The 27,358-nt window shown below is 30.5% G+C and overlaps 2 protein-coding genes across 4 annotated transcripts; one reads left to right on the top strand and one right to left on the bottom strand.

Annotated features, from left to right (window-relative positions):
* The first annotated feature begins 2,936 nt into the window (after positions 1 to 2,936).
* On the top strand, positions 2,937 to 19,696 carry LOC108779442 (WD repeat and HMG-box DNA-binding protein 1). The gene is made up of 22 exons (XM_018546874.1): positions 2,937 to 2,972; positions 3,187 to 3,326; positions 3,410 to 3,524; positions 3,660 to 3,811; positions 3,896 to 4,004; positions 4,081 to 4,323; positions 4,396 to 4,611; positions 4,722 to 5,003; positions 5,090 to 5,306; positions 5,525 to 5,749; positions 5,852 to 6,072; positions 6,134 to 6,376; positions 6,492 to 6,861; positions 6,948 to 7,223; positions 16,937 to 17,220; positions 17,467 to 17,570; positions 17,959 to 18,113; positions 18,190 to 18,358; positions 18,468 to 18,793; positions 18,870 to 19,174; positions 19,353 to 19,489; positions 19,565 to 19,696. Exons 2-22 carry the CDS (start codon positions 3,250 to 3,252, stop codon positions 19,584 to 19,586), a joined length of 4,248 nt encoding a protein of 1,415 aa, XP_018402376.1. The 5' UTR covers positions 2,937 to 2,972; positions 3,187 to 3,249; the 3' UTR covers positions 19,587 to 19,696.
* A 955-nt stretch (positions 19,697 to 20,651) lies between these two features.
* Positions 20,652 to 24,920, bottom strand: LOC108779453 (epoxide hydrolase 4). Of its 3 annotated transcripts, none has more exons than XM_018546888.1 (6): positions 24,624 to 24,920; positions 22,017 to 22,141; positions 21,651 to 21,926; positions 21,385 to 21,533; positions 21,021 to 21,275; positions 20,652 to 20,922 (listed from the first exon to the last, which is right to left on the bottom strand). In XM_018546888.1, exons 1-6 carry the CDS (start codon positions 24,834 to 24,836, stop codon positions 20,741 to 20,743), a joined length of 1,200 nt encoding a protein of 399 aa, XP_018402390.1. In that variant the 5' UTR covers positions 24,837 to 24,920; the 3' UTR covers positions 20,652 to 20,740. The 3 variants fall into 3 exon arrangements, with proteins under 3 accessions (XP_018402390.1, XP_018402391.1, XP_018402392.1); XM_018546889.1 differs by having other exon boundaries at positions 21,651 to 21,921; positions 24,624 to 24,682; XM_018546890.1 differs by lacking the exon at positions 24,624 to 24,920 and having other exon boundaries at positions 21,651 to 21,921; positions 22,017 to 22,177.
* Between the last annotated feature and the right edge of the window lie 2,438 nt (positions 24,921 to 27,358).

Genomic DNA, 27,358 nt, shown 5'->3' with positions numbered 1-27,358 from the left:
GTCCTTTTTTGGAAACTTATTATAAAAACTCTCTAATATTGGAACTGCATTTATTATTCCTAACAAAATTAATAATATTGTTTGGACGATTGCAAATATTACATTCTATGCTTTTTACTAATTCGATAAATGTATAATCTGGGAGTCCAAAACCTTCGCCTAACTGTAATAAATACCTGGACGTCATCAGGAATTTCAACATTACTAGAGACCCTACCAGAGTCTGGACACGAGCGCGATTGTGGCAAAATGCTACGAGAGAGAAAGATATATATACATATATATACACTATCTTTGTCTATTAATTCTAACCTTAATGTAATGTATATATTTGTATATTCTCTTTCATTTAAGTTAACAGCGTAAAAAATATTAAATATTAAAAATAATAATATTAAATAAGATTTTAAATTGTAATTTGACTCTTATTCGCCATTTTTAACGTATTAATTATTGTTATATAAAAGAGTCCTTTAATTCTTCAATTATTTGTTTTCAAACCGCGGGCTGTAACAACGCGGGTAGTACATTGTTAGTCTATTCATTAAGTAAAAATTAGATTTAGCATTTATAATTGCGTTTCAAGACCGAAAATCCTTCGGCGCGCAAATATTTAGGAGGGGGGATATTTCAAATTATTAGAGTTGCGTTGCAAGACCGAAAATCTTTCGGCGCGCAATAATTAAGAAAAGGGGACATTTAAAAATCAGATTATTAGATTTGCGTTGCAAGACCGACAATTGTTCGGCGCGCAATTTGGGGGGACTACATATATTAATAGAACGTTATTTCTTACCTTGGATAAATATTGCGAAGAATATTACTACGTCGATCCGCCATCAGAGGTCTATCGATATTCGCAAATTCTCGCAAGTGCTGAGACACGCGTATATCTCTTTATATAGCATCTCGATTTAATAACTTACACCGGCGTCTAAGGTAGGCTTCCATTACAATACCTTACTGATGAGTCCAGTAGTGGAAGCCGGGACGAAACGCCAAAAATTACGTGATATTCTTCGCAATATAGAATATTAGAATAAATTATCAGATTCAGATTTTAAATTGTAATTTGACTCTTATTCGCCATTTTTAACGTATTAATTATTGTTATATAAAAGAGTCCTTTAATTCTTCAATTAATATTAAATAAATATTTATAGTAAAAATGGGTGGCTGCGCTTCTCCGTATTGTAATAATAGCTATCAAAGGATATTGATACAATGAAAAGATTTCCTGAAAATTCTGAACGACGAGTTATATGGGTAAAAAATGTTAACCGAGAAGATTGGGTACCGACAGACAATTCACTTCTTTGTGAAGTTACTTAATATTCGTTAAAAAAATTAAAATGTTTTAAAAGTTTATGTATACATTTCTATCCTATATGAATCTATAAGGTTATCGACGTTTGAATTGGAGCGGGAGTTGCCACAAACGACAGACCAATCAAAAATTGTCTCTCTCGTGTCCAGACTCTGGTATAGGGGTCTCTACACACCACTAAACTCTAGAGTTCCTCTAGTAAGAGTTAAGCCATCAGCCGGAAGCCGCCATTTTCTGGGACCACCCGACGCGCGAAGATTGAAACTGCATATTACGAATGAATTCGAAAGTGAACAGAATGAGAGTTATCATATAGGAATTGACTAGTGCAGATGCTATTGTTTCTCTTAGATGATATTCTATTAGCATAATACAAAACTTTCATCGTACACATTGAGTTTATATCTCAAATCTAGCTTAGGTTATTAAACCGTCTTTGTTCTTTATTTGATTTTACATTACCACTATCAGATTTCAAGTATATGAACTCTGTAGAGAATGTTTGTGGGTCTTTAATTTGAAATAGGTAATGAATAATTTGACGTAAATATCTATTAATTTTAACAGGTATCTTACAATTTATTAGTATATCACATAAACATTGCAGATTTCAAAATAAAAACTTCATTGCATAGAATGAGTTTATATTCGAAATCTTTCTTTTTGTTTTGAAGCCTTCAGTATAGCATATGTGATAAATTTTTTATGTAAATAATTATTAGTTTGAACAAAAATCTTATAGTAGTTGCAATGAAACATTCATCGCAAAGCGATTTCAGATTTCAAATTATCACCATTTAGTAAATCTTATTTAGTGAATCTTCTTTATTTATGCGTAAGGTTCAGCATTTCCAGATTTGAAGCGAAATGATTTTCTAATTCTAAGTTTATGTACTATATATTAGTATTCATATAGAAATTCCAAGTTACATTCAATTCTCTGTATTTTTTAATAATAAATCAAAGAAAATAATGATAATTTTGTGATAAGGAAACAGAATTCGGAACATAAAACTTCGATCATAGATCTTACCAAGTAAACGAGTCAGTTTATTAAAATAATTTTTTCGTGACTCAAGTGAAAAATAGAAAGTTTTTAAATACGTGTCAAATTTATAAAAATTCAAAACCTTATTTTTTGATAAATTGCAATTTTTATCTTTTTCATTCGAGTTACGAAAAATTCATTTTAATGTAATTTAAACGTGAAATTCTTTTTCGTAACTTAATTACATAATTATCGCATGGGAAATGATTGTCAATAACGTTTAAATTATGTTAAACTTACCTGAGTAAGAATTTCAATTTACTTTGACGTTTGGAATCTGCTCAATCTGCTGAAGCGTTTGAAAGAAGTACACAATTTTATGTATGTGTTGGTTGTGCACGTACAGGTTAACTCACTAACATAATCGTAGGGTCCCAAAACATGGCGTCGAAACTTCTGACCAATCGCGAGCGACGCCGCTGATGGCTTAACTCTTACTAGAGGAACTCTACTAAACTCATTTTTTAATATGATTTTAAATTTCGCGGCTAAACGCATGCGCATGTGGTCAGATAGCATGAAGAAGGCATGCGCGTAGTACTATATTTGTAGTCGATATGACTGATTTCCTAACCTGAATAGTCGTCAACTTTAACGGTTAATATCTCGGTTCGTAGGGTAGAGCGACACTTTTTTCTGCCAGATTCTTTCGTTTCATGCAAAAATGCATTGATTGAGTATATTTTTATCAAAATTGGAGAGGAGCGGGGTATTCTTTACCTTTACCTTTTGTGTCAAACCTCTCTCTTTTTCTCTCTCTCTCTCTCTCTCTCTTTCTCTCTCTCTAACAGGTATTTTGAAATATTTATAGATTTACGAAAGATACACAAGTGCCCTTGATAATTTATCACGTAAATTTTGGTAATTCGTGAACATGTCATTAATAAGGAAACCCATGCGATATGCTCATCAAGAAGGACACACCGACGTTTGCTATTATTCTGGCGAAAAGTAAATAATATATTGAATATATTATTTTTGTATATATACAGAATCTGTCAGGAAGTTATTATTGAATGTGTTTGGAATTGTAGGAGAGGACTCGTTACTTGTGGACGTGATGGAGACGTTAGATTCTGGTTAAATTTAATGGACGATGATCCAACCACCAGTTGTATTTCGGAACAAGCAATTACAGCTATTTCAAAGGTATCTAATAATTGCCAAGTATTAATGAACACCAATAAAAATTCTCTTCTAAAGAAATGCTGTATTAAGATGACATATAAAAAAGACAATATAAATATATATATATATATATATGTAACAAAGTTTTAATTTTAGAATGGTAAAATTTTTGTGGGAAATGACAATAATACTGTACAAATACTTACTTATCCTGATTTAGAAAAGGAAGGAATAGTTACTAGATTTTCAGCACCAGTTTCAGCATTGGCAACAACAAAAAATAGTAGTTTAATAATATCTGGTGCTTGGTATGTAACGAGAAAATTCTGCATTTGTTACATGTGCATTATATATACAAAATTCTTTAGCAACTTATGTCTTTTTTTTTAAAGTGATATGCGAATACAAGTTACAAACATTAATACTTCAGACAGTATAGAACTAGAGGGTCATGAAGCACCTATCTTAGGTCTATCTTTAGATCCAAAAGAAGAATTTGTGGTAAGATTCATTACATCACTCTTTAATACTTTATTTGATAAAAGCGATATTTTAGATTTGAAACTGATGTTTCCAGGCATCTTCTAGTGCTGATGGATCTATTCGAGTATGGAATATTAAAGAAAAGCAAACAGTACATATTTGGAATAATATTGTACCAAAATGTAACTCCTTTTTTATTGCAAAGTCATATTGTACACCTTCTTTTAAATGTACAGATGGCAGTTGCTTAGCATATCCATCTAATAAAGATGTAGTTATTGTGGAAAGATTATCCTGGAAGGAATTGTGTAGATTGAAATGTCCTACTTTAAAAACTGTAAGCTAATGTCTCAATTTTTTATCTATCCTAATAATTGAATTATTGCTTTTCTATCTTTATTTTTTATAGGACATTAGCATTTGTAAATTTTCTGAGTGTGGCACGCGCATCGCGGCTAGTTCACTGTATGGAGAGATAGTTGTATGGAATGTAGAAACCAAGGAAATGATTGGATATCTCGAACACGAACAAGATGCCAAAATCACTGCATTGGTGTGGCACATAGATCATTCAAATGAAATTGCATTCTGTGATGCACTAGGAAAATTAGGATGCATTGATGTGGTAAGAGAATACTTTTACGAAATACATATTTATATTTTACACATGCATGCACATATATACATGTATAAATTTTGTTACTATATTTAGAATGTCTGCAACAATCTTTTCAGATAAGCGTTAGTAAGCCTAGAAGTGAGGTAATCTTAGATTTTGAACAAAATGAAGATGTAATGGAAAATGATATTTTATCGGACAATGACGATGATGACGAAAATGTGATATCCCTGAATAAAATAAAGGCCTCTATCAATTTAAAGAACGACGAAAAATCTAATTTTGATGTAGACTTTGAAAAGCCTTCATGTGACACAAAGACTTTTATACCTAACGTAAAATTGCAATCATCTTTTCAACCTGGATCTACACCCTCTCATTTATTATCATATTTCATGGTACAGTACAATAATGAAGCTTGTGTATCTTACGCTGACAATCTTTAAATATTAATTTAATCTTTATGTAATATAAATTTATGTAGATGTGGAACGATGTGGGAATGATTAGATGTTTTTCATCAGAGGATGGAGAAGAATGTAGTATTGAAGTAGAGTTTCATGATGTTACGGTTCATCGCAGTATGCATATAAATAATTATTTGCGACACTCTTTAGCTGCCCTGTCTACTCAAGCACTTGTTCTAAGTTGTCCAGCTTCTGAAGATGGTCCTAGTAAAATCGTCGTGATAGCTTTGCAAGGTTAGTTATTTTATTGTGTAGTTATATAATAATTTATAATTATATGTCAATATATATACTTCAAAATCTAAATCATAGAATACAAAAAATTTTTGGACATCCTTATTTTATGAGAGAGTTATAAATTGAAGAAAATTCTCAAAATCTCTAATGATGTATTTTAAAATTGTAAAATGTTGAAACAAAGAGTAATACACTCGCTTGTTTTCCTGTATCAGGTTGGGGTTCTGGAAATAAAGAATGGTCTTTAGACCTACCAGAAGGAGAAGAAAGCGAATGCTTAGCGGTTGGTGATAATTTTGTTGCAGTAGCAACGTCTAGAAGAAATTTAAGAATATTCATGATAGGAGGAACACAACGTGAGATTTTAGCTCTGCCTGGGCCTGTAGTTGTAATGAATGGTCTAGGTAATCATCTTGTAATAGCTTATCACGCTGGAGTTGGTAAGAAAAATTTTTAATGGGTAGAATGAAAAGACTCATAACTAAAAATAACTAATTATATGTATGTATTAAATAGTGTAAAATACTTTTCTTTGCAAAAAGGTCCAGCGGGTGATCAGAATATAAGTTTATTATGGATACAAATACAGGGAGCGCATTTACGCAGTCAAACTTTAACGCTTCCGCTTTCGCCAACATCGGATCTCATGTGGTTGGGATTATCAGATGCTCGTTCGCCCACTATCATGGATTCTGACGATGTTATTAGGATATACGATAAGAAATCTTGCCAATGGAGAGTACTCTGTGATGCAAATGCACAGGTGTGTTGCAAATTATGGACCATTTTTGCAGCAGTGGGTGTAACTTGAGATTCTGTTTTAGGGAAAAGGTAGAGCAGATCACTATTTCATAATCGGTGTGAGCGAATACGAACGGAATATGCGATGTATCCTCTGTAAAGGTAGTTATTATCCTCCAACTACCCCGCGACCAATAATTACCGAGGTATCGCTATCTGCACCTCTCTGCGAACCGGAATCTGAAAAAACTGAAAAAGAACGTAAACTATGGGAGATAGGAAATAATCCGTTGGATGAAACTGAAGCAATATTAACTTTAATAGCGGTAAATAATTCTTGTAACACTTTCGTTTCTACTTTAGTATTTTCGATTACAAATTCAATACACATCGAGTCTTGTAATTATCTATGTTTGCTGATACTTAATCTCTTGTAATCAGCTTGCCTGCAAAAGCAATTTGGAATATCGTGCAGTGGACATTTGCGAACAAATTGCGTCAACGAAAGTGATTGATTTAGCCGTACGGTATGCCTTGCGTTTAAATAAAATGGCTTTGGCAAATAAATTAGAGACGATCGCTGACGCAAAATCAGATTCCAAAAATACAAGAGAAGAAGAAATGGAAAATCATCAAGACGATTTTACAAGTAATAATTCTAATAATCAAGACAATAATCAAGAAGACAATGATGTGTCTTTACCATCCATTAAAAAACCAGAGATAGAGATTAAGCCATTGGTCATGAGTCAAACATTAAAAAGAGTAAATCCATTTTTAAAAGCCGGAAGTCCATCTCTATCGCCAAGAGGTAAATAATTCTTGCTTTAAAAAAATATATTTTAATTCTATGACATTTTTTCATTATTTAAAATATTTTTAATCCTATTTACGCAGGGTTAGCTGGTTTAAATAGTTTACCCAAGAAGCCCCAAAAACCTGTGTTACCTAACATTACGCCTGTTAAATCGAAATCGAAAACCGAGTCGAAAAAAGAGTCGTTTATTAATTGGTATTCCAAAAATAAAAAGAATTTGCAGGAAGAATTTCCTGAGGTAAACGTTACCGAATTAACAAAAATCGGTTTGGCACGATACAAAGAAGTGTCATCGCAATCGAATACAGACAATGTGATTGAATCTTCAGAACTCGTCAAGAAACGAAAATTATCAAGTCCAGACAACGATAATAGCCAAGATGAAACAAAACGATCTGTTCGCAGCAAACTTAGTGAATTTGCATTCGACAAGTAAATTTTATTCGGCTACTTCATAAAATAATTTTAACTATCGAGCTTGCAAGATTTTAGGAAATTTATATAATAATTCATTATGTTTTGAAATTAATATCGTAAAGAGGAAAACAGTTTTTATAATACTCTTAATTTGCTTATAAACATTTTCAATGTTAAGTAGATCGAAAGAATTTCTCCCCTTTTATATAGTATTTTAGAATTAAAGTGTGTATAATAAAAATTTTATTTATTGTTTATTATTAATTTGGATATTAAAATATATCAATTATAGAAACATTTGTTTTTTTTCGTAGACTCATTTTAAAAGTGAGGTTATAAAAACCTGTGTTGTTATTTGTTAATTTTACCAAAGTAAGCAAGTAGTGATGTCATTAATCTGAGTATTTCATACTCAGCTCACTTCAAACTCAGTTTCACTTGTATGTAAATGGAAAGCAACTAATACTTAGTTGCTCCATTTACTCGTAGATGCAGAAGTGCGGAAGTCTCTGAGAAGATGAGGCAGATCATTCGTTAAAATGACAAGGTATTATTAATATGATGAATAGTGTTGCGCGCTTAGATAATTAAAAATTATCTAGATATAGATAAGATAAATGACACAAAAATTTATCTTAGATAAGATGAAGATGATTAATTTTACATTAATCTAGATAAAAGATGAAATTAAAAAACTTTTATCTAGATAATTTTTAAGATGATTTTGTTTTTAAGTGACTATTAGGTAGTAAAACGATACAAAAAATATATTCATATTTTTATAAATCTTTATTTTTTAAGAATAACAATTTTTCGAACATGTCATCTGATAAACGGTTTCTACATGGAATTAATATTTGTTATCCGCAACTAAAAAGACGTTCTACTGTCGCTGATAATGGCAATGATGTATTATATTTAAAAAAAATTTTTGTTTAATGTGTGGATATAAATTCAGAATATCTAATTCTTTTGATTTGTTTTCTAAATATGAAAGTACTTCAATGTCGCTTTGAATGACTGGTGTCAAACTACCAAATTTTTTTGTCTATATCGCAAAAAAAATCTTCATCACTACTACTACTGGAGGAGGTTGATTGTTTACATCAAAATTTCTTACAATACTCTTCTACGATCTTAGATAAATTGAAAAAGATAACATTTTTTTTTAATCTAAGATAAGATAAAGATAGTATATATTCTTAATAATCTAGATAAAGATAAGATATAAAGCTATTTCTTCATCTAGATGATTATCTAGATAATTTTATCTAGATAACGGAAAACACTGTAAATAGATAATGATCGGATATGAATTCGTGTTTTTCAAGTGTCCCAGGCGCGCTGCTCCACGTTTACCCCGTTCGCTCCATTCGCCCTTCCGTCGATAAGGCCGCGTGTATTGCAAACTTGAGATCCATTTTTAGCACGCTCTGAATCTCTTGGATATACTCGGCGTCACGATGATAGATGGCGTCGGAAATCCTATGTCGCACGAAAATAAATTCTTGAACGGCTTGGCGAAGACGGCAGGCAAACGTCGTCAGCGATCAGCGACACGATGAAAGGTAAGTCAAAATCTTCTCAGACTTCGCGATGGGAATTACTCGTCTTAAACCCCAGAGCTCGTTGAAACTTATCTGAAAAACTCGCCGTGTGCTAAATGTATTTCAAAGTCAGTACGGTATTAGGATGCCCTCGTGTGTACCTTCAAGTTGCATCATCGCGATGTATGAACACTCACGTTCCCGGTTTCAAATGCGATTCAGTGCGACGATGCCAAAATTAACTGGTTACTGATATTTTTATATAATAATAATTAATAGATACGTTAAACAGGGCGAAATAAGAGTCACAATTACAATTAAAAATCTAAATCTAAATTTTCAGATTTAGATTTTTAATTGTAACTTGACTCTTATTTCGCCCTGTTTAACGTATTAATTATTATTATATAAAAGAGTCCTTGAAATGTTCAATTTATTTTTATTTAAGTTTATCTCTTCTTTTTTGGAGTGAAAAAACTTACCGCAACTTCTCTATGTGTGTTGTTAGCGTTCCACTGTCATTTAAAAAGTATTTCGTCGCAAAACTGTATAAATTTATGACGACAACGAATAGGAGTAAAGCAAACAATATTTTAAATAGACTGTGTTATCTTTTGCGTAAAATATGATATGTGTCGAATGACCTTTCTCTGTCTCTTTTTCTCTAATGTGTACTATTTATCTTGTTTTGAACACAATTATGTATCATTTGTTACAAAAACGTCATTTCTAAACGCGCTAAAAAATTATTTAATATATATTTCGATAATATCCTATATATTGTATTTAATGTATAATAAGGATATTTTGTATATATATTTTAGCTATTTATATAGATATACATCTTTACTTTTTTTTAGTATAATTATTAGGTCAAGTGGTATTGAATTATTTCGAAACTCAACTTCATGTAAAAAAAGGGAGTTATCATTTAGATAATTTATCTTATCACTATGTCTATGGTAACGTTACAGGTTTTATGCGTTTTACAGCGAATCATGTATAACTGATTGTATAACCGAGTTTTAATTCGAAAAATGCGCAACACCGTGAAAAATTGGCGCGAGATCGGTAACAGCACTAATTACGTTAATATATTGTTACACAATATATTTACTCCTGCGATGCTCCTTGTTTTTACTTTTTAACAATGTCGTTTTAATGTATTTTCAATGATATTTGCTATTAACCACGACATATATCTTGATCCGTAATACTGCTCCGGCCATAATTATCGTGCCTTCCTAATTTGCGGTTTGAAGCAGCGGATAAGTACAATGTGTCCGTTTTAATTTTGCTGAACTAATTTTTGCAATTGCTGATAATTGTGCTTTGCAATTCTGAAACTCGCAAATACGTCATGTGAACAATTATAAATTCCATGATTAACTCTCATAATATGAATATATTATATATTGCAAGGATAGGAAGTAAAAAAAAAAACATTGGCCTGCTTGTTTTTTTTTAATTATTGTATCTTTCTTAGTAATAAATGAAACTTTAATTAACGATTTTTTATTTCTACTAATAATGTAATGACGGTCATATCGAACGAAGTTCTGTCTCAAAAAATGTATTTAAATTAATGCATATTGGTGACATATGTATGAATAATGCAAACCAGCCATGTGTGCGAACTTCGATTCGAATATTTCGAATGTTTTTCTCGGATCCTTCATCTTATTAAAATAAAAAGCATGAAACGATAATTTTTTTAAATATAGTCATATATATAGAAAGCACATAATAAAATAAAATTAATACAATTAATATTCTATACTTTATAATTTTGTTTTGTACTTTGGCATTATTATCTGCCTTAATCTAATATTTGATTAATTATAATTATATAATAACGCGTGTTTTTATTTTTATTTAATTGTTTGAAATAAATTATTAATATAATTTGTACATAAAGATGCATAAAAATTTTCTCAACGAACTAATTGTACAAGAATAATATAAAATAAAAATGAAGCTTATTTATCATTTATGTAATGTTAAAAAAGAATAATGAATTTTTAATATTATTTTCAAGTAGAATAAAATCTTTCGTTTAAAGCATGTAAATAAAATATGTCCAATATTTAAAGTACATCTGTTTAAATATGTACACTGAAAAAAATTTTGGTCCAATGAATGATCATTAATTAATGTTCGACTTGTTAATGTTATTTACATTAATTAATGTCGAATTTATTCATTGATACAATAACTGAATTTTCGTTTATATAATTATATATTCATTCTTGCAATAAATTCTAGTAATAGTTTTATAACCTAAGAGTTCATTGGACCAATTTTCATTAGTTAAAGAAATATTTTATTGTATTTACGTACAGTTTTGGTTCAGTGTATGTATATCTATTTATAAACGCGCGCGTTGACAAAAAAAGAGAGAGAGGGGGGGGGAGAAGGACGGAGGGGGGGAGTAGCTATTCACATCTACCTTGAATAGCTATACATGCGAACTTTATTTAGTTGAAACTTCAAAATAAAGTATGTACATAATACAATTTGTACATACATAAAGATACGACATTTTTCAATGAACTAATTGTACGGTATAAAATTAAAAATGAAGATGAAGTTTATGTATAGTGACTTACGTATAATAATGTTGCAAAAATTTCGATTTGTTTCTCATATATCAGATGGCTTTTTGTTTGAAACGTGTAAAACTTCAAAGAAAATAAGAACACTTCGCACATACAATAATAATTTATTATTTATTGTTAATAGATCAGTAACCGAATCCACATAAGTCCTTTGCAATCGCAGTCTTTTTCTAATCTCTACATTATTTGTAATAAAAAAACTGAAATTTTATTAAAGCTGAAATAATCTATATATTTTATGTTTAAATTCACAGATAAAATTCTATTTATAATTTTATACAATAACAAGAAAGAAGGAAGCACAAAGCAAAGCCTATCACGGTCAAAGCTAGATCAAGATGCTTATTATCATTATGTGCGAATTTATATATCACGTATAATGATAATAAGCATCTTGATCTAGCTTTGACCGTGATAGGCTTTGCTTTGTGCTTCCTTCTTTCTTGTTATTGTTTAACAATTGTACGGTCGTAAAAATAAGATTCTATTATTTAGTTATAATTTTATGTTTGCTGTATATAATAAAAAGAATAATTAAAGACTCAAGAGATGTGTGTAATATTATTTATTATTTTATTTATTTATTTTAATCCTTGCCTTGCAGCTTAGGATGGCTTCTGGTCTCTATACATTATATTCTTAATTTAATAAATCTTGTACACATATATATATATGTATATATATATAGGTCTATGAGATGTGTAATATGTAAAATAAAAGTATATGTTAATATATAAAAATATATGTTTATTAATTTTAATATAAAATGTATATTAAAATATACAATACATATATTAAAATGCGAGGCACAAAAAATATAAATAATATATACAATGTATACACAGAGACTACTCGATCCATCGAATAGTTTTTGAGTTATCTTTTCTACCAGTTTCGGAAGACTTATTTTGAGAAAAACGCGTTTATAATATTGGAAAGTAAAAGAAAAAAAAGTAACTTACAACTAAATTATCTGCCATCCGAGACCTATGTAGTAGTCCTTCAGCTTCCTTATAGAACTTGTTTAACTCGAGTTGTTTGCGAACCAGTTGAACCTCTTTAGTGTGTTTAAGACTGTGGCGCTTCTGCCTCGTCACTCAACATTGCACGTATCAGCGAAAAATTTACACTGCATTCCAATCTTGATGTCCAGCATTTCCATTACTTTCAAAATAGTATTGTATCCTTTATTTCTTATTCTTCGAAATATATATATTCCAGGCTGGAATATATACGTATATATTTCGAAGTTATATACGCCAACCATAGAATCATAACTCTCTTAAAATTTGAAACAGAACTGGTCGAGGGGGTAACCATTACCTAAAATGTTCTCCTACAGATTACATGATTTTATTTGATTTCATACGATTTCATCCAATGACAAATAATTTTCTTTATTATGTATGAAGCTATTTGGTATTATGGTAAAATAAATGATTTAATCTAATATTACACAATCATTTCTCATAGTTGCATATATAATTAAGGGAAAGAAACAAACAAACTGCCAAAATGAACCAACATTAGTTCTCAGTGTGTACTTTTTATAGAATTTATTTGGAATAAAATAAAACGTAAATGTTTCGACCTACGATTAAGGTCCTCCTCAATATAAAAATAATAATTAAAATTAAAATACATCCATGAGTAACGCATAAAAACTATAAATAAGGTTGTAATGTCCAAATTAAGTCAAATCTTGTTCATCAAATTGTTAAGTTTACTAAAAATATTTAAAATTGAAACTTAGAAGTTGTTTTTAACGTAAATTTTTCCTCAAAAAATATAATAAAATTAGCTTACATGATTGTCAAAATTGGACGATTTTTGTATAGTGTCGTTGTACAGATTCCATTAAACTGCTCGGTTTACTGTGTAGGCAAAATTTTTGGAATAAATTAATGTAAAGTTTTAATAATTGGTATCAGAATTTAAAACACATGAAATTTGCCTTATTTATTGTATTGACATGAAATTTAAATAAAAGTTATTAGACACGACATAACTGTTTGGCAGATCGATGTGAAATGAGATTACGAAACAATGACAAAATATACAAATAATATATAACAAAGGATAAACCATGTAGAATGGAAGCATTACGTCCTAGAAAACAAATCTATATACTATAAAGGATCAAGAGAAAATGTATCATTTTGTAAATTCAGGCCTAATTTTTGTTTTTTAATAATTAGTCTTTTGTTGATATATATGTCTCTGATATTAGTCTTTTATTTAAAATTTGTTCTTTGTCCAAAATATATACACTATCCTAATCGAATTTATGAGATAAATCAATACGATGTTGTGTGATTATGTTGTAGAATGTTGGGTTGTGTTTCTATGATATGATTTTTATGTTTATTTCAACATCATCAGTACGGTTAAAAATATCAAATTTTTTATGAAGTCTTTTTTTAATAATTGAAAAAATTAAATTAAGAAGGTAACCGTTATTGAGTAGAATTTTATTTTACTCCGTATAAATTGTATAAAAAGTACACACTGAGTGTTGGCTCATATTGGTAGTTTGTTTGTTTCTCTCTTTTGATTTATTCAAAACTGAGCCTTTTTATTATCTCATTTTTTGTAATTAAGGGATTATAATCCGATAATTATACAGGTCAGGATTTTATATGAATTTTATAATGGTTTCGGGAACTCTGGTCCACGATTATATTAATTGATTACCCCCTCGGGATTGGTCCTGGCACGACTGTTGTCGAATATCGTCCTTGTGTGATGAATCAATTGGTGCTTTCCATTTGGTAACGCAAGTCGACACAAGCATCATTCTATCTTTTCTTGTTATTCATTGAGTAACCAAGATAGAACAGTTTTTCTGCCGACTAGTGTCAACAAATGGAAAGCACCCAATAACAAAATGCACATTACACCCAAGCACGGACTTATATCTGCCAGAAAAAAACATCTGCTTCTATTAATACCGGTGACCGAACGGAACAAAGGATCTTGGCGCGTGCACCGTCTCTCGCGCCCATAATGCAATAAATGAGCTGATGGCTTCCTTGAAACTTCGAATTTCGTTCTATAATTTTGGAAATATATTTTTTTACATTTATACTACTCTCGATTAACCACTTCACTGGTAATGTATCATATGTGTACAAAAAAAAAAAGTGCCACGACTGGTAATGTATCATATATGTACATCTTTACATAACTTCCACAATTTTCAACGAATTCGCATAAAATTTGGTATATTATATTATTATTTAGATCGCTGAATACGAATCTGATGTCACAATTTCAAAATTCAAAATGGCGGATCCAAGGGACCGAAATTCAAAAAGTTACTTGATCTAACTGAAATTTGTTACTCGGGGGTTTTTGGGGTCGCTGATTACGAATCTGATCTCAGATTTTCAAAATTCAAAATGGCGGATCCAAGATGGCGGACCGAAATGCAAAAAGTTACTTGATCTAATTGAAATTTGTTACTCGAGAGTTTTTGAGTTCACTGATTTCATTTCAATTCAAAATGGCGGACATAATATGGTTTTCGACCCCAAAAACCCCCTAGTCAACATTTTCATCGAAATTGGATGAAAATAAAATGTATGCTTTAAAGATTTAAACGTGCCCCCTTGGGGTTTGGGGGGGGGGGGGGGGGGGGTAGGTGAGTTTTCTTTATGCCAAACGATATGTTTTATGAAAAAATGGAACCCGTGTTTCACAGTTTCTTGATATTTTAGAAACTGGCTCGTACCAGTTTTGGCACTTTTTATTTGAAAACGGCTACCAGTGAAGTGGTTAAAGAAAAAAAAATTTTTTCCGACTTTTTAAACCGATTACTCATGTAATGACCTTCGTAATTCTATACGAGTTTGATAAGATCATATAAAAATGCTATGCTGATGTTTCGCTCAACGATTGTAAACGTATCAGTTTATACGTATCACACGTTATTGCAGCGGAGTTGTACATCTGCAGTTGCATGTACATTTATAGATATCCGTACAGCATAATCGCACTAATTTGTATGTATATGTCCTGTTGGGTAATACCGGTTCGAGGAATTTTATGGGTTTGCTGTAACGGATCCCGTCGGATCCGTTGACACACGAGACGATTTCTGCGATATCAGATATCACGTATAAGCGGGATAAAACGTGAAGAAGTTTCATTGTGATGCATTTAATTATATGTTTCATTTAATTATAGTGTAGATAATCTGCAGGCTTAAAACAAGAATGTAAATTTTACTTTCGAGAATTGCACGAAAAGGCGTTTAAAAAATTTTTGTCACGAATCTAGATTTTCCGCTCCATCATTTCTATAATTTTTCAAGATTTGAGTTTAATAATGTGGAATTTATAATAGGAAAAAGAGTATCGAAGCTGACAATGAGTGTGTTTAATCGATTTTTACATTATTTTACAACATTTAAATCTTCTAAATGCGATAATTAAATAGTGTTAATTAGTATTATTATCATAAATTGTACGGAAATGTTACATTTTATTATTAGATTTGGTTGTGGAACTTGCGGTGTGTTTAGATTGGAGTCCAATATACAGCGATCAATAGAAGCTAATATCCCATCAAAACATGATTAATGTCGTACTTTGCTTTTAGATTACTTAACTTTAAGTTGAAGAATGAACAAAAGAATGGCAAATTATATTGAGTAATTTTACAATAGCTAATATCCCATCAAAACATGATTAATGTCGTACTTTGCTTTTAGATTACTTAACTTTAAGTGAAGAATGTACAAAAGAATGGCAAATTATATTGAGTAATTTTACAGAATCATTGTATAGATTAATTTTATATATTCTTCATAATTTAACTCTTTCGATTCAAATTATTTCTCATAAATTAATGCAGACTTGATACTTCATACTTAATTTAATTTAACTAGCAGCACTATTTAGAGGAATTTACAAAGATTCCCAAAACATAGGATATGTTAATTATAATCATTCTCTGATTCAAATGCTTGGAGAGCTATGCAAAAAAATCATTACAAAGCGTTATGTTCAGTCTAGCTGCTAAAATTATAAAAAGTTATTGATGCAGATAATTTTCTTGGTTTGACTTGCGAAACCATTTTCATACTTTTTACTTTTGACTTGATGGACAATAATTTGACTGATTAACGATATTATTTCGTTTTAATGTTACAATTTATATTATGGTGTATATTATATCAATGAGATTGAAAAAGTATGTAAAAGTCGAAACGTTTCTCATTTTTAAATTTATGGAATAATTTGATAGATATTGTCATCTTTTATTTTGTTGCTTGTTTTGAATACCGTAATGTAATATCATCATTTGTTGTTTTTTTTTTTTTAATATAACAAGCGTTATCTTTGAATTTATAAAAAGTTATATCTATAACTAAAGATTTCGGAATAAAAAAATTAATGAACGTATCTATATTTTTTATTTTTTTATTTTTTGTTAAGTAAAATTACTTTTACTTTTTGTTTCAAATGTATTATATGTTCTCAGATCACGTACCGTTGGACCCCATCCAAGAGGCCATGGGCTCCATGGGTCTATGGCACATCGTGATCGCCGTGGCGATTTCTCTCGTAAAATTTCCAGTAGCTTGGCACCAGCTCTCTATCGTGTTCCTTGCACCGCCTACTAATTTCTCATGCATCGCTCCTTTGTCAGCAACTAACGACTCCATGATAATGAAATGTGAAGTTAATGTTGGGAATGACACGATAGAAGAGTGCACTAAATTCGCATACGATAAGCGAATATTCCGAGAGAGTATCATAACGCAGGTAAATTAGTATTAATTTAATTTAATATGACTTGTGTATTTTTTCATATAACGCTATAAAAAATAAAATGTTAATTTTAATTCAAAGACGTTGAGTTGATATTCTGACAGATGCAAAAATGTTAAAATTAACATTTTATTTTTTACAGTGTATGTATTATCAATTAATTAATCGATAATTAAGTATTCTAATTTAAAATAATAAAAAGGTATATATGAATAATTATGTCAATATTAATTTTTTCAGTGGAATTTAGTATGCGATAGAGAGCAATTGGCGAATTTAGCACAATCTTGCACAATGTTTGGTGTGCTCGTTGGTAATTTAATTTTCAGTATGATGGCTGATAGGTATGTTAATTCGAAGTCGTTACACACAAAATATGCAATAACGTAAATTACACAGGTCGACAAAAAAAAAGTATTTCTCAAAACAGGAAACATGATTTAAGTCTAGGTTTAATCACAAATTTTTGCCAATGATTGTCTTAGACATTAAAAGCATATTTCAAGGTTTGTGATCCATTTTTTTGCTCTAGATTGAAAATTTGCCCAGACTGATCCTATTTTTATGTCAGATTCGTATTCAGCGACTCAAAATACATAAGAATAGCTGAGTCTCCATCCCAGTACGGATACTCTTTTTTTGTGGGTCTGTGTTATTATTTTATATGTTAATATAAATGTATATACGTATGTGTTTTTTTATTTTATTAATATTAACGAAATTTACTCATAGAATTGGCAGAAAGAAGCCGTTAATGATCGCGATTGCACTTCAATCGGTGACAGGATTTGCGAGTGCATTTGCACCGTGGTACGAACTGTTCCTAATACTAAAATTTGTTTGTGCCGTATCTACTGGTGGAACAATGCTCGTCAGTTTCGTTTTACGTAAGTTGGAAGCGCAATGAAATTATGATTTACGGAAGACTAATTTATGAAATTTATCAAGAAACTCCGGTTGCAGTTATGGAAATTATTGGGGTAAAATGGCGGTCGATTATGTCAGTTCTTTATCACGTGCCATTTTTAATTGGACATGTAATGAATCCCCTGATATCTTATTTGACACTTACATGGTATGGATTTCAAATGGCCGTCTCGATACCATCAATTTTCTTATTATCGTACTACTGGTATGTATATAAATTGCGTACGCTGTTAAAAGCGAAAGAGATACTTTTAAGATTCGTAAAATATTTATATCAAAGGAATAAATTATTAAGAGTCGGTGTTTTGCAAAAGGATTATTCCAGAATCACCGAGATGGTTACTAGTTGTAGGCAAACACAAACGGGCAGAACGAATTTTGCTGAAAGCTGCCAGAAGAAACAAGATACCAGTGGAAAATGTAAAGCTAGCGCTTGAAACTTATGAAAATCAGAGAACAATTCGGCACACGAAGAACAATGAGAAATACAATATCACGCATTTATTTAGAACTCCGAATTTAAGATTGAAAACTACATATGTGAGTGTCAATTGGTTCGTCTGTGGTATCTGTTTCTTCGGATTGGCGCAATATATGGGTCATCTCGACGGCAATATATTCATCAATGTCGCAGTTTCTGGTAAAACTTAATTAATATTTCTTATACTATTGTAAATTCTGTCACTATGTGTTGTAACATTTATTATGACTTACAGCCGCCATGGAAATACCTGGAACCATAATAGTACTGTTTCTGATATCGCGAGTTTCGCGTTTAAAAATTTTGATGGGCGGAAACATTTTGTCCGGTGTGAGCTTGCTTTTGATAACTCTTGTAACCAATGGAAATGTCCGGATATTTTTAGCTTCGCTAGGGCTTGTGGGAATGGCTATTAGCTTTCCTACAGTATACCTGTACAGTTGCGAAGTATTTCCGACTGTCGTAAGAAACGTCGGCGTTGGTTTAGGAAGTACTTCTGCCAGAATCGGAAGTATAATCGCACCGTTCATCGCCACAATGGTAATTTATGATGCGTATTATATGTATACATACATTAACTAACGTTTCTACATTGAAATAATTTTATGATCAAGAGTAGATATATCTTATTTTGTTGATATTTTCGTGATATTTATTTATATATGTACAAATAATGCGAGCTATCTTTTTAAGATTAAAGAGATGTAATAATTTATAGGGTACTATTAAACCTTGGCTACCTCCAGTAATATTTGGCATAGCACCGATATTAGGCGCTATACTCTGTTTATTTTTACCAGAAACGATGAATTGCGAATTACCAGAGACAATAGAAGACGCCGAAAACTTTAGGAAGTATGAAAATATATTACAAAATATTCCTATTACGTTGTAATTTTGTTAATATGCAACAAATCTTATATCTTTCAGAGAAAAATCCGAAGAACATTGACTTGGCAATTGATATCGTACTGATTTCGTACAATAATTTTCCATGATTAAATATCTCAAAGATATTATCACTATTACGGCACGGTTTTAATCATTTAAGTTATTTTATGCGACGACGTTTTTTATCAGGTATCGATTTTGTACAAAAGATTGGTTTAATTTGAACTATCATAATCTCATTGCTTAATATAATCTCTATCATGCTTGAAAAGAAAGAGAAATTTCATACATGATTTATACTGTTCGTCATATATACATGACATGTAATACCAATGTTTTGTATCACAAATTTTATATAACAATTATATGTATTTATATGTATAATTTACATTGTGTATTTTATTTATATAGCAATAACACAATGTATTTTATAATTTATGATTTTATAAATGATCAACAATATTACTTCTTTAGCATTAAATTATTATAAAGATAATATCTGTCGCCACTGCGCGCTCCGAGATTCAAATATGCAACAAAATTTTATGTTTATCAATGCTAATCAATATACAATTAATATTTATCTAATAAAATTCTTATATTAAATAGTTTTTATATTACAATTTTGATACAGACGAAATGTTTTAATACATAATTATTATAATTCTATAGTTATATTACGTATATAATTATAACATTTTAATTATATAATATCATAATAAACTATTAGTACTAATTATATAATTAATATTAATATAAGTCAATTGTGAAGATTATTATATATCGGTTTTTATCGAAGATATCAAAAGGTAATATTATAAGATTTTCAAATTTTAAATTGCTCTCCATTATTGCTCTTGTTTCTAAATAATGATTACATATACAATTATAAATATTCATTTCTTTAGACATTACTCATGTAGATCTTATCACAAGAACACATATATGTAAAATATTAAAAAATAATTCGAGATATAATATATCGCTTGCATAAAAGCGAATGTGATATAAAATCTTTATACAATAAGACTTCATCATTCACAAAAACTGCAATCTCCATATGTAATATTATACTTACATAAGAAATAAGTAATAAATAAGACAAAAATCAGCCTTTTATGCGTTTCGTAGTCAGCGTTAACATAGATAGGTTATACGTATCGTTGTAATGAAGTACAAAGTTCTAAATAACATAACACTGTTACATAACACCATTTAACTTGTTTGTCCCAAATAAAGTGCTTTATTCGGTAACACATTCACAATGTCATTAGTTCGTTTGTGCATAGCGTCGATCATTTGATTGCCATACTTAACCGTGTTACCTAAAGATCCTAGCCAGGAAGACATGAGACTTTTTACGGGCGTTTTTGAAAGCGCCAAATTATACGTTGTACCTAAAATTTTATATACCCGAGACATACAATATATTGACATTATCATTAAATAATATCATTTTTGTAAGAAAATTTTATACGGATGAAATAAAACTCACCTTTTAGAAATTTAATGATCGCCTTATTTACGGCATCCGATTTTTCTTGATGCGGAAAATGTTGCGCCTGTGGTATAACTTTAACCCTAGATACCTCTACGTGTTCGGCACTTTGAATAATGCTCTCTATTGTTACAAAAGGATCCATATTTCCGACTAGAAGTAGCGTTTTGTTATCTATCTGTTCGCCGCTATCTATATTCAGTCTTGCGAATGGTAGGTTGCGATAATAATTAATCGGTCCTGTCCAGTCTTCTACAAAATGCATTAGTTTGTATTAATTTTTTGAATATGAAAAACATAAGAGAAGAATAATATATGATACCAAAATTATTTTATGTATAAGTAGACTTATAATATTTACCTTTCCTACTGAAGGTGTATTTATACGCCTCGACGTAACTTTTTTCTATGTCATCTTGGAGATGTTGAAATATTTCATCGATAATGGACAAGTCCTCTTTAAGCGCATCTATCTCTGGCAAAAATGGTAATCTACTAAAATGTAGCCACCTAGAAAGTTACATTGTGTTTGCAATTAAAATACATGAATACAAAATTTCACGCACTTAAACAGCGCTTCTTCGAGTCCTCGGTAATCTTTATTAATGGGATTTCGAAAGTACTTACTTTCTGTCTAAAATAGAATTTCTTGATACCCTATTCCAATAGAAATTAGGATGCGGACTCGAAATGGCTATAAATTTATAAACGAGATCTCTGTGTAGAGCGACCATGTACCATCCCAGAAGTCCTCCTAGATCGTGACCGATTATGCTGCAGGTCTTCACCCCAAAAGTCAAAATGAATTGTTTCAACTCGCTTATTAAAATTTCGAGTTTGTAAGAGCGCTTGTTGAGCGGTTTGTCGCTATCACCGAATCCTTTTAAATCTATAGCCACTACTCTAAAACAGCATTAAACATGTGAGTGTCACATCTCCAACGTGTTGCTCTGTAAAATATTTTATTTTATAAATATAGATTTTCAAACGCACCTGTAGTGTTCCGCGAGACATGGGATCTGTTTCCTCCAGGACAACCAGCAGTCCGGAAATCCATGTAATAATAACACGAGTGGTTTACTTTTGTCTCCCGCTTCCACATAATGGAATTTAACACCCTGCGTTAAAAAAAAGCAAATTATTAATTCGTTCACACGAACGTATACCTAGTTCTTTGAGTTTAAAATAGAAAGCGAACTTTATGTAAGGGTTGTACGAATGCAATAAAAACGATATCTATAATGTGCGTATCGAGAAATGAAATTAAATAAATTTTACATCGGACTCGTGTATGTATAAACAGTAGCTGCTCTTCTATACGATTTGTAATTTTTCCTTTAGTGACGGAAAGAATCCTTCGTCTGCTTTCTAGACTAAACAATTTGATATCGTCGTAATTTTTCAATCTCCTGATAAAAAAAAAACGATAACGAATTTGTAATTAGCAATTCCGCAGTACTATGTTTAATTAGATTACATTCGTCACAGCAGACGCTAATTCTCTGTGAAGAAGTTCAAAGCACGCTATGATTATCGGAAGAATTTGCTTAAAAATATATATTGGCATCTCATTGGGTTATCATAATTCTTTATTACAATAATCCGCAATCGGGTTTTAATGTTTTCCAAAAATTAAACAATGTTTTCAGTTATGTTATGCTTTGGATTTCCTCGTAGAAATTTCATGCAGAAGAGTTTGTTAAAAAAATATACTATGTAATATTAATATATTATTACATATAATATATTAATATTATCTATAGGCCTTCTATAACATATATTATTTTTATTATATATTTTATTTTATAAATAGGATGATTTTTTTAAATTATACAGTATACTTCAGATAATGGTTTAGTTTCCATCAAAGCATTTAATATGGCATAGAATTAAAAATTGGAAATGATTTTTTTTGCGTTTTTCAGTACTCATTTTATTATTGCTTTGATCAATAAGATCTCTATTTCCAATAGAGACGAGATACTAAATTTAATTTGTACCAAAGTATAAAACCGGATTGTGGATTTCAGTGAAAATTATACAAATAAATTTAGAGTTAATAAATATAGAAAGAAAGAGATCAAAAAGAATTTTTTAAAAATATAAAAGACTGGTTTAGACCTTTATTTTCAAGTTAAAGAAAACGCTCTTAAAGTGCCTATTTCTTTATATGTGATATATCATATATTATAATTTTAAGATGTGTTATAGTATTAGTAAACATCAGATCACACGTCAGAAACTGAAGTGTAATTAAGAATCTTCCTATTTATTATGTTTATTTCCCAAGTCACATCTTTAAATCTGTCTTGATAAGTACTTGTCTAAATTAAAAGTTAATTAAGTCGAAAAAGCAGAGATAAGAAGTCGCACATCGACTAAAAAAAAATCGTTTATCAATATGTATAACGTATTTAATTTTACTCAAGGTTTTACTTGAGTGTCGCCTGCACTCGATGTTGCAAGACGAGTCCATGTCAACGACAGTTTAGATACATCTGCATTGATTATATTGCGAAAATTAAATACCGTTGTTAATCCTCGTCCTTTAGACAACGCAACAATAACACAATCGATATACAAACACTTTGATTCTGAAGTTATTATAATAGAGACAATCTAGAGTGAGATAGTTCAGCGTAAGAACGCGATATGATAACATTGCTGGATAATCGTACAATTAAATAATTATGATATAATAGCTACATTATTTATAATTTACTGAGATAAATCGAATATCTAAAAATCTCTTGTACATGAAGAACCTATATCGCGATTTTAGAAAATTATATATTATACTAATATAATTTTTTGATATTTTTATTAAGTACTTGTGTTTCCGAGAATGATTTTAGAGTCATGAAAAAGAGTAAAAGAGCGAACGATTTCTTTCAAACCCATCGTATTATCACTATGAACAAAAATATATATAGATTTAATATAATTAAATATAAATTTTATTAAAATTTAATATAATACTAAATAAGATCTTAATAACGATTCTAATAAATTTGGTTTTATTAAAACCTTATATAGATTTAATTTGGACCACATAATGATCCATATTAAGTTATATAAGATCATATATTTAAACTAATTAATTCAACTTATTTAAAACTTGTTAAGATTTAATTAAATTATATAAATTGGACTTTAATAAGATTTAAAAGTCGACTTATGGTATTGAACTTAAATAAGTTGTTAATATAAACTATATTAAAAATATATATATTTTATTTATAAGGTTATTATAAAGCCTTGTAATTTATTTATAAGGTTATTATAAAGACTTTATCAATTCTTTTTTTTTAATACGAATTTTGATGAAATCTTTATAAAGAACTTATAAGACTTTTATTTAGAATATATTAACTTTTTTTTCGCCGAGTAGCAGCGTTTATCAACGGACTCGAGAGATGTGTACCTTTCATCTTGACCCTATGTTCAGATTTTCACTCGAGCGCTAAGTACATTTTGTTCCTATTCATCGAATGAATAGAATAATATCCGAGGAGCATTTGGGTGGGAATCCGCGACCGAGCTTTTCGCATGTTTGATCGGGGCCATCCAGACGTCTCTGTAATGTATAATAATACTCACCTTGATTTTCACGTAGGAATGCGTGCCGAGGCTGTTGTCGACCAAACACGACGGCGGCTGGTCGCGCTGTCGCGACATGAAGAACTTCTTCGGGTCCCACACCCATTTGAGGAATCGTCGAAATATCAGGCACAGACCGTAGACGAGGGCCAGGATATGCAGCTCGATCGTCTCGCGCGTCGAGACACGCACGATCTTGCCATTCGCGACCATGGAAATAATCAACGGAGGATCTACAAAGCCGCTCGAAATTCTGTCTTCTTAAAGAAACGACCGCGCGGGCACGAGTGTTCGTACTTCGTGCGTGAACTCGCGCACGCAACCGACACGTGCGCGTTGTCACGCGGCGGGTTAAACGGAAAGAGCGCGAGACCGCGCGTTCCTAGCCGCACACTCGGCGAAGAGTCGCCAATCCGTAGTCTATACGAGAATTATATATCACGATTATCGGGGAATTTTTCGGTTTTATGGTACATACAGCGCTTGCAATTGCAAGACAGTATATAATCGTGTTCAGCGGAATGTTTATGTTGCGACTGTCAGCAATTTCATTACTTCGCCGAGATAAGACTTTTCTTCAAGCGAGATTTCAGAGTATAAGGGTTGGATTATACTGGCCGTAATCCGTTAACTTATGCCGTAATCTGTAAAAATTGACCAATTATAATCGATTATTCCCCTCTCATTCGACTGTGATTGGTCAATTTTTACACACTGAACCAAAAATGTACGTAAATACAATAAAAATATTCATTGGTATATTAATAAAAAAATTCATTATAATTGGTCCAATGAACAATTTTATTCCTATAATGATTTAGGTTTTATAAAATTATTAATTTGAATTATATATTAAACTATTACCAGAATTCATTGTGACAATGAATATGTACATTGAAACAATCCATGGATTTATTATAATAACAATAAACATTTTCTTTAATATATATAATGAATTCCATTATTAAGTTAATGTGCAGACTTTATTAACTAATAAAAAAAATGCGTTAATATAATGAATGTATTTTAATACTTCTATAAAATTTTATAATAGACATCTAATGAATGAATTTATTAAGTCTATGAACACATATTTGTTGGAAGAATGAACTTTTTCATTGATTTAATTAAATGTTCCATTAAGTTATGATATATTCAAGTACATTATATTAAATTCAGTTATTAGCTAATGAAAAATACTCAATACAATATTCATACTATCTATTAAGAGTTCATTATATCTTATATCAATGAATTTCAAGTCAATAAATGTCATTCATTGATACTATGAACAACATTTTTTTCAGTGCAGATTACGGCCAGTATAAATCAACCCTAATTCACAACTAGTATTTATTTAGCAAAGTATTTATTAAGCACTAATTTCTATCGAATGCCGCCAATATAACGATCACTCGAAAGGCACTCAATCCTAATTATACTGATATAGCGTGCTGTATTAACAGCTTATTCCGGATCACGCGTTAACTTTTGTACACATCACGTTTCTCGCCGAGTGATGCAACCGAGGATGCAACGATGATGTTCCGTAGATAGATAGGTATCTGGCTAATCTGGCCCCTCTCGAAGCTCGCCAGCGCGATATCCTATACTATAGTATATAAGGTTGTTCCACGACTGTGGAGAGGACATCACTGATTAGACTTTTTGTGCGTTACGAGCTCAGAGGCCACAAGACGACAGAAGGTATCGCTTTATCGGATCTCTTCGATGGGAAGGCATATCCGAAAGCCATCTTATCTGTCTGGCGACGGAGCTCCGAGACTTTTATCAACTTTAAAGCTGATCGCTTTTTTCTTCGCAAAAATCGATTCTCCCTGGCGTTCGAGTTTATCATGCATAAGCATGATATTCTGTAGCTCAGTTTCGAACGAAAGGAGAATAGCGGACGAGAAGAAAGTTATTATCTATCACAGAAAAAAAGTTATTCTCAACTTAAAATGATTATATTTCATTCAACCCGCAATTATTATTGTTTCCTATATAAGCAATAATATAAAGTCTTTTTTAAAGAATTTGATAATCTCAACTTTCAACAATGTTATATTCTTATGTCAAAGCTATAATAGTTATCTGAAAAGCACAATATGATTATTTTGATAATAACAGTATTTTCTTTCAACATTTAAAAGATCATATTAAGAAGGTAAAACTGTTATTTTTACTCTAATTTTATGTAGTGTTAAATATACATTAAACTTCTTTTAAGAATATATTCGTTTTTATTAAATGACGTAATAAAGTTACATGGAATATATTATAGAATAATAATTAATATCAGAATAATGTAATTGATATCGTTTAATCATTAATATGATAACTTTTTTTTTGACAATACAACAAGATTCGTAAATATTAAAGAACATTCGAAATAAGGAAGAAATTGTTATTACGAAATTTTTCAATCAGACAATTCAATAATATGAACAGTTTTTTTTTTTAGAGTAAGATATAGTCAAATAAAAATAATTTAATTTCAGTTTAAAGACATTTTAATTTTCGATTTAAATATATTATAATTTTCTATCCGATATTATTTCCTCTCAAATCAAGAAAATTATTATTGAATAATGAGAATATATTCTTTTTGATATTCTCAAAATAAGAATATTCTTTTTTTCCATGTAGCTAAAGTATTATACAACAGATCATCTTTATTAGAAAGCAAGACTCTCTCTCTCTCTCTCTCTCTCTCTCTCTCTCTCTCTCTCTCT

This window comes from Cyphomyrmex costatus, unplaced genomic scaffold, assembly GCF_001594065.2.
Source record: "Cyphomyrmex costatus isolate MS0001 unplaced genomic scaffold, Ccosl1.0 scaffold6, whole genome shotgun sequence".
NCBI lineage: Eukaryota > Metazoa > Arthropoda > Insecta > Hymenoptera > Formicidae > Cyphomyrmex > Cyphomyrmex costatus.
Note: the sequence above shows the minus strand (reverse complement) of the source record. Positions and strands in the feature narration are given on the sequence as shown.

Excerpts from the sequence above, each read along its gene's own strand:
- LOC108779442 (XM_018546874.1), top strand. The coding sequence starts at position 3,250 with ATGTCATTAATAAGGAAACCCATGCGATATGCTCATCAAGAAGGACAC. Across the intron at positions 4,612-4,721 it reads AATTAGGATGCATTGATGTG|ATAAGCGTTAGTAAGCCTAG; the intron begins GTAAGAGAATAC and ends CAATCTTTTCAG. Across the intron at positions 6,862-6,947 it reads TCCATCTCTATCGCCAAGAG|GGTTAGCTGGTTTAAATAGT; the intron begins GTAAATAATTCT and ends CTATTTACGCAG.
- LOC108779453 (XM_018546888.1), bottom strand. The coding sequence starts at position 24,836 with ATGGTCGCGAATGGCAAGATCGTGCGTGTCTCGACGCGCGAGACGATC. Across the intron at positions 22,142-24,623 it reads ATTCCTACGTGAAAATCAAG|GGTGTTAAATTCCATTATGT; the intron begins GTGAGTATTATT and ends TTTTTAACGCAG. Across the intron at positions 21,927-22,016 it reads TGTCTCGCGGAACACTACAG|AGTAGTGGCTATAGATTTAA; the intron begins GTGCGTTTGAAA and ends ATGCTGTTTTAG.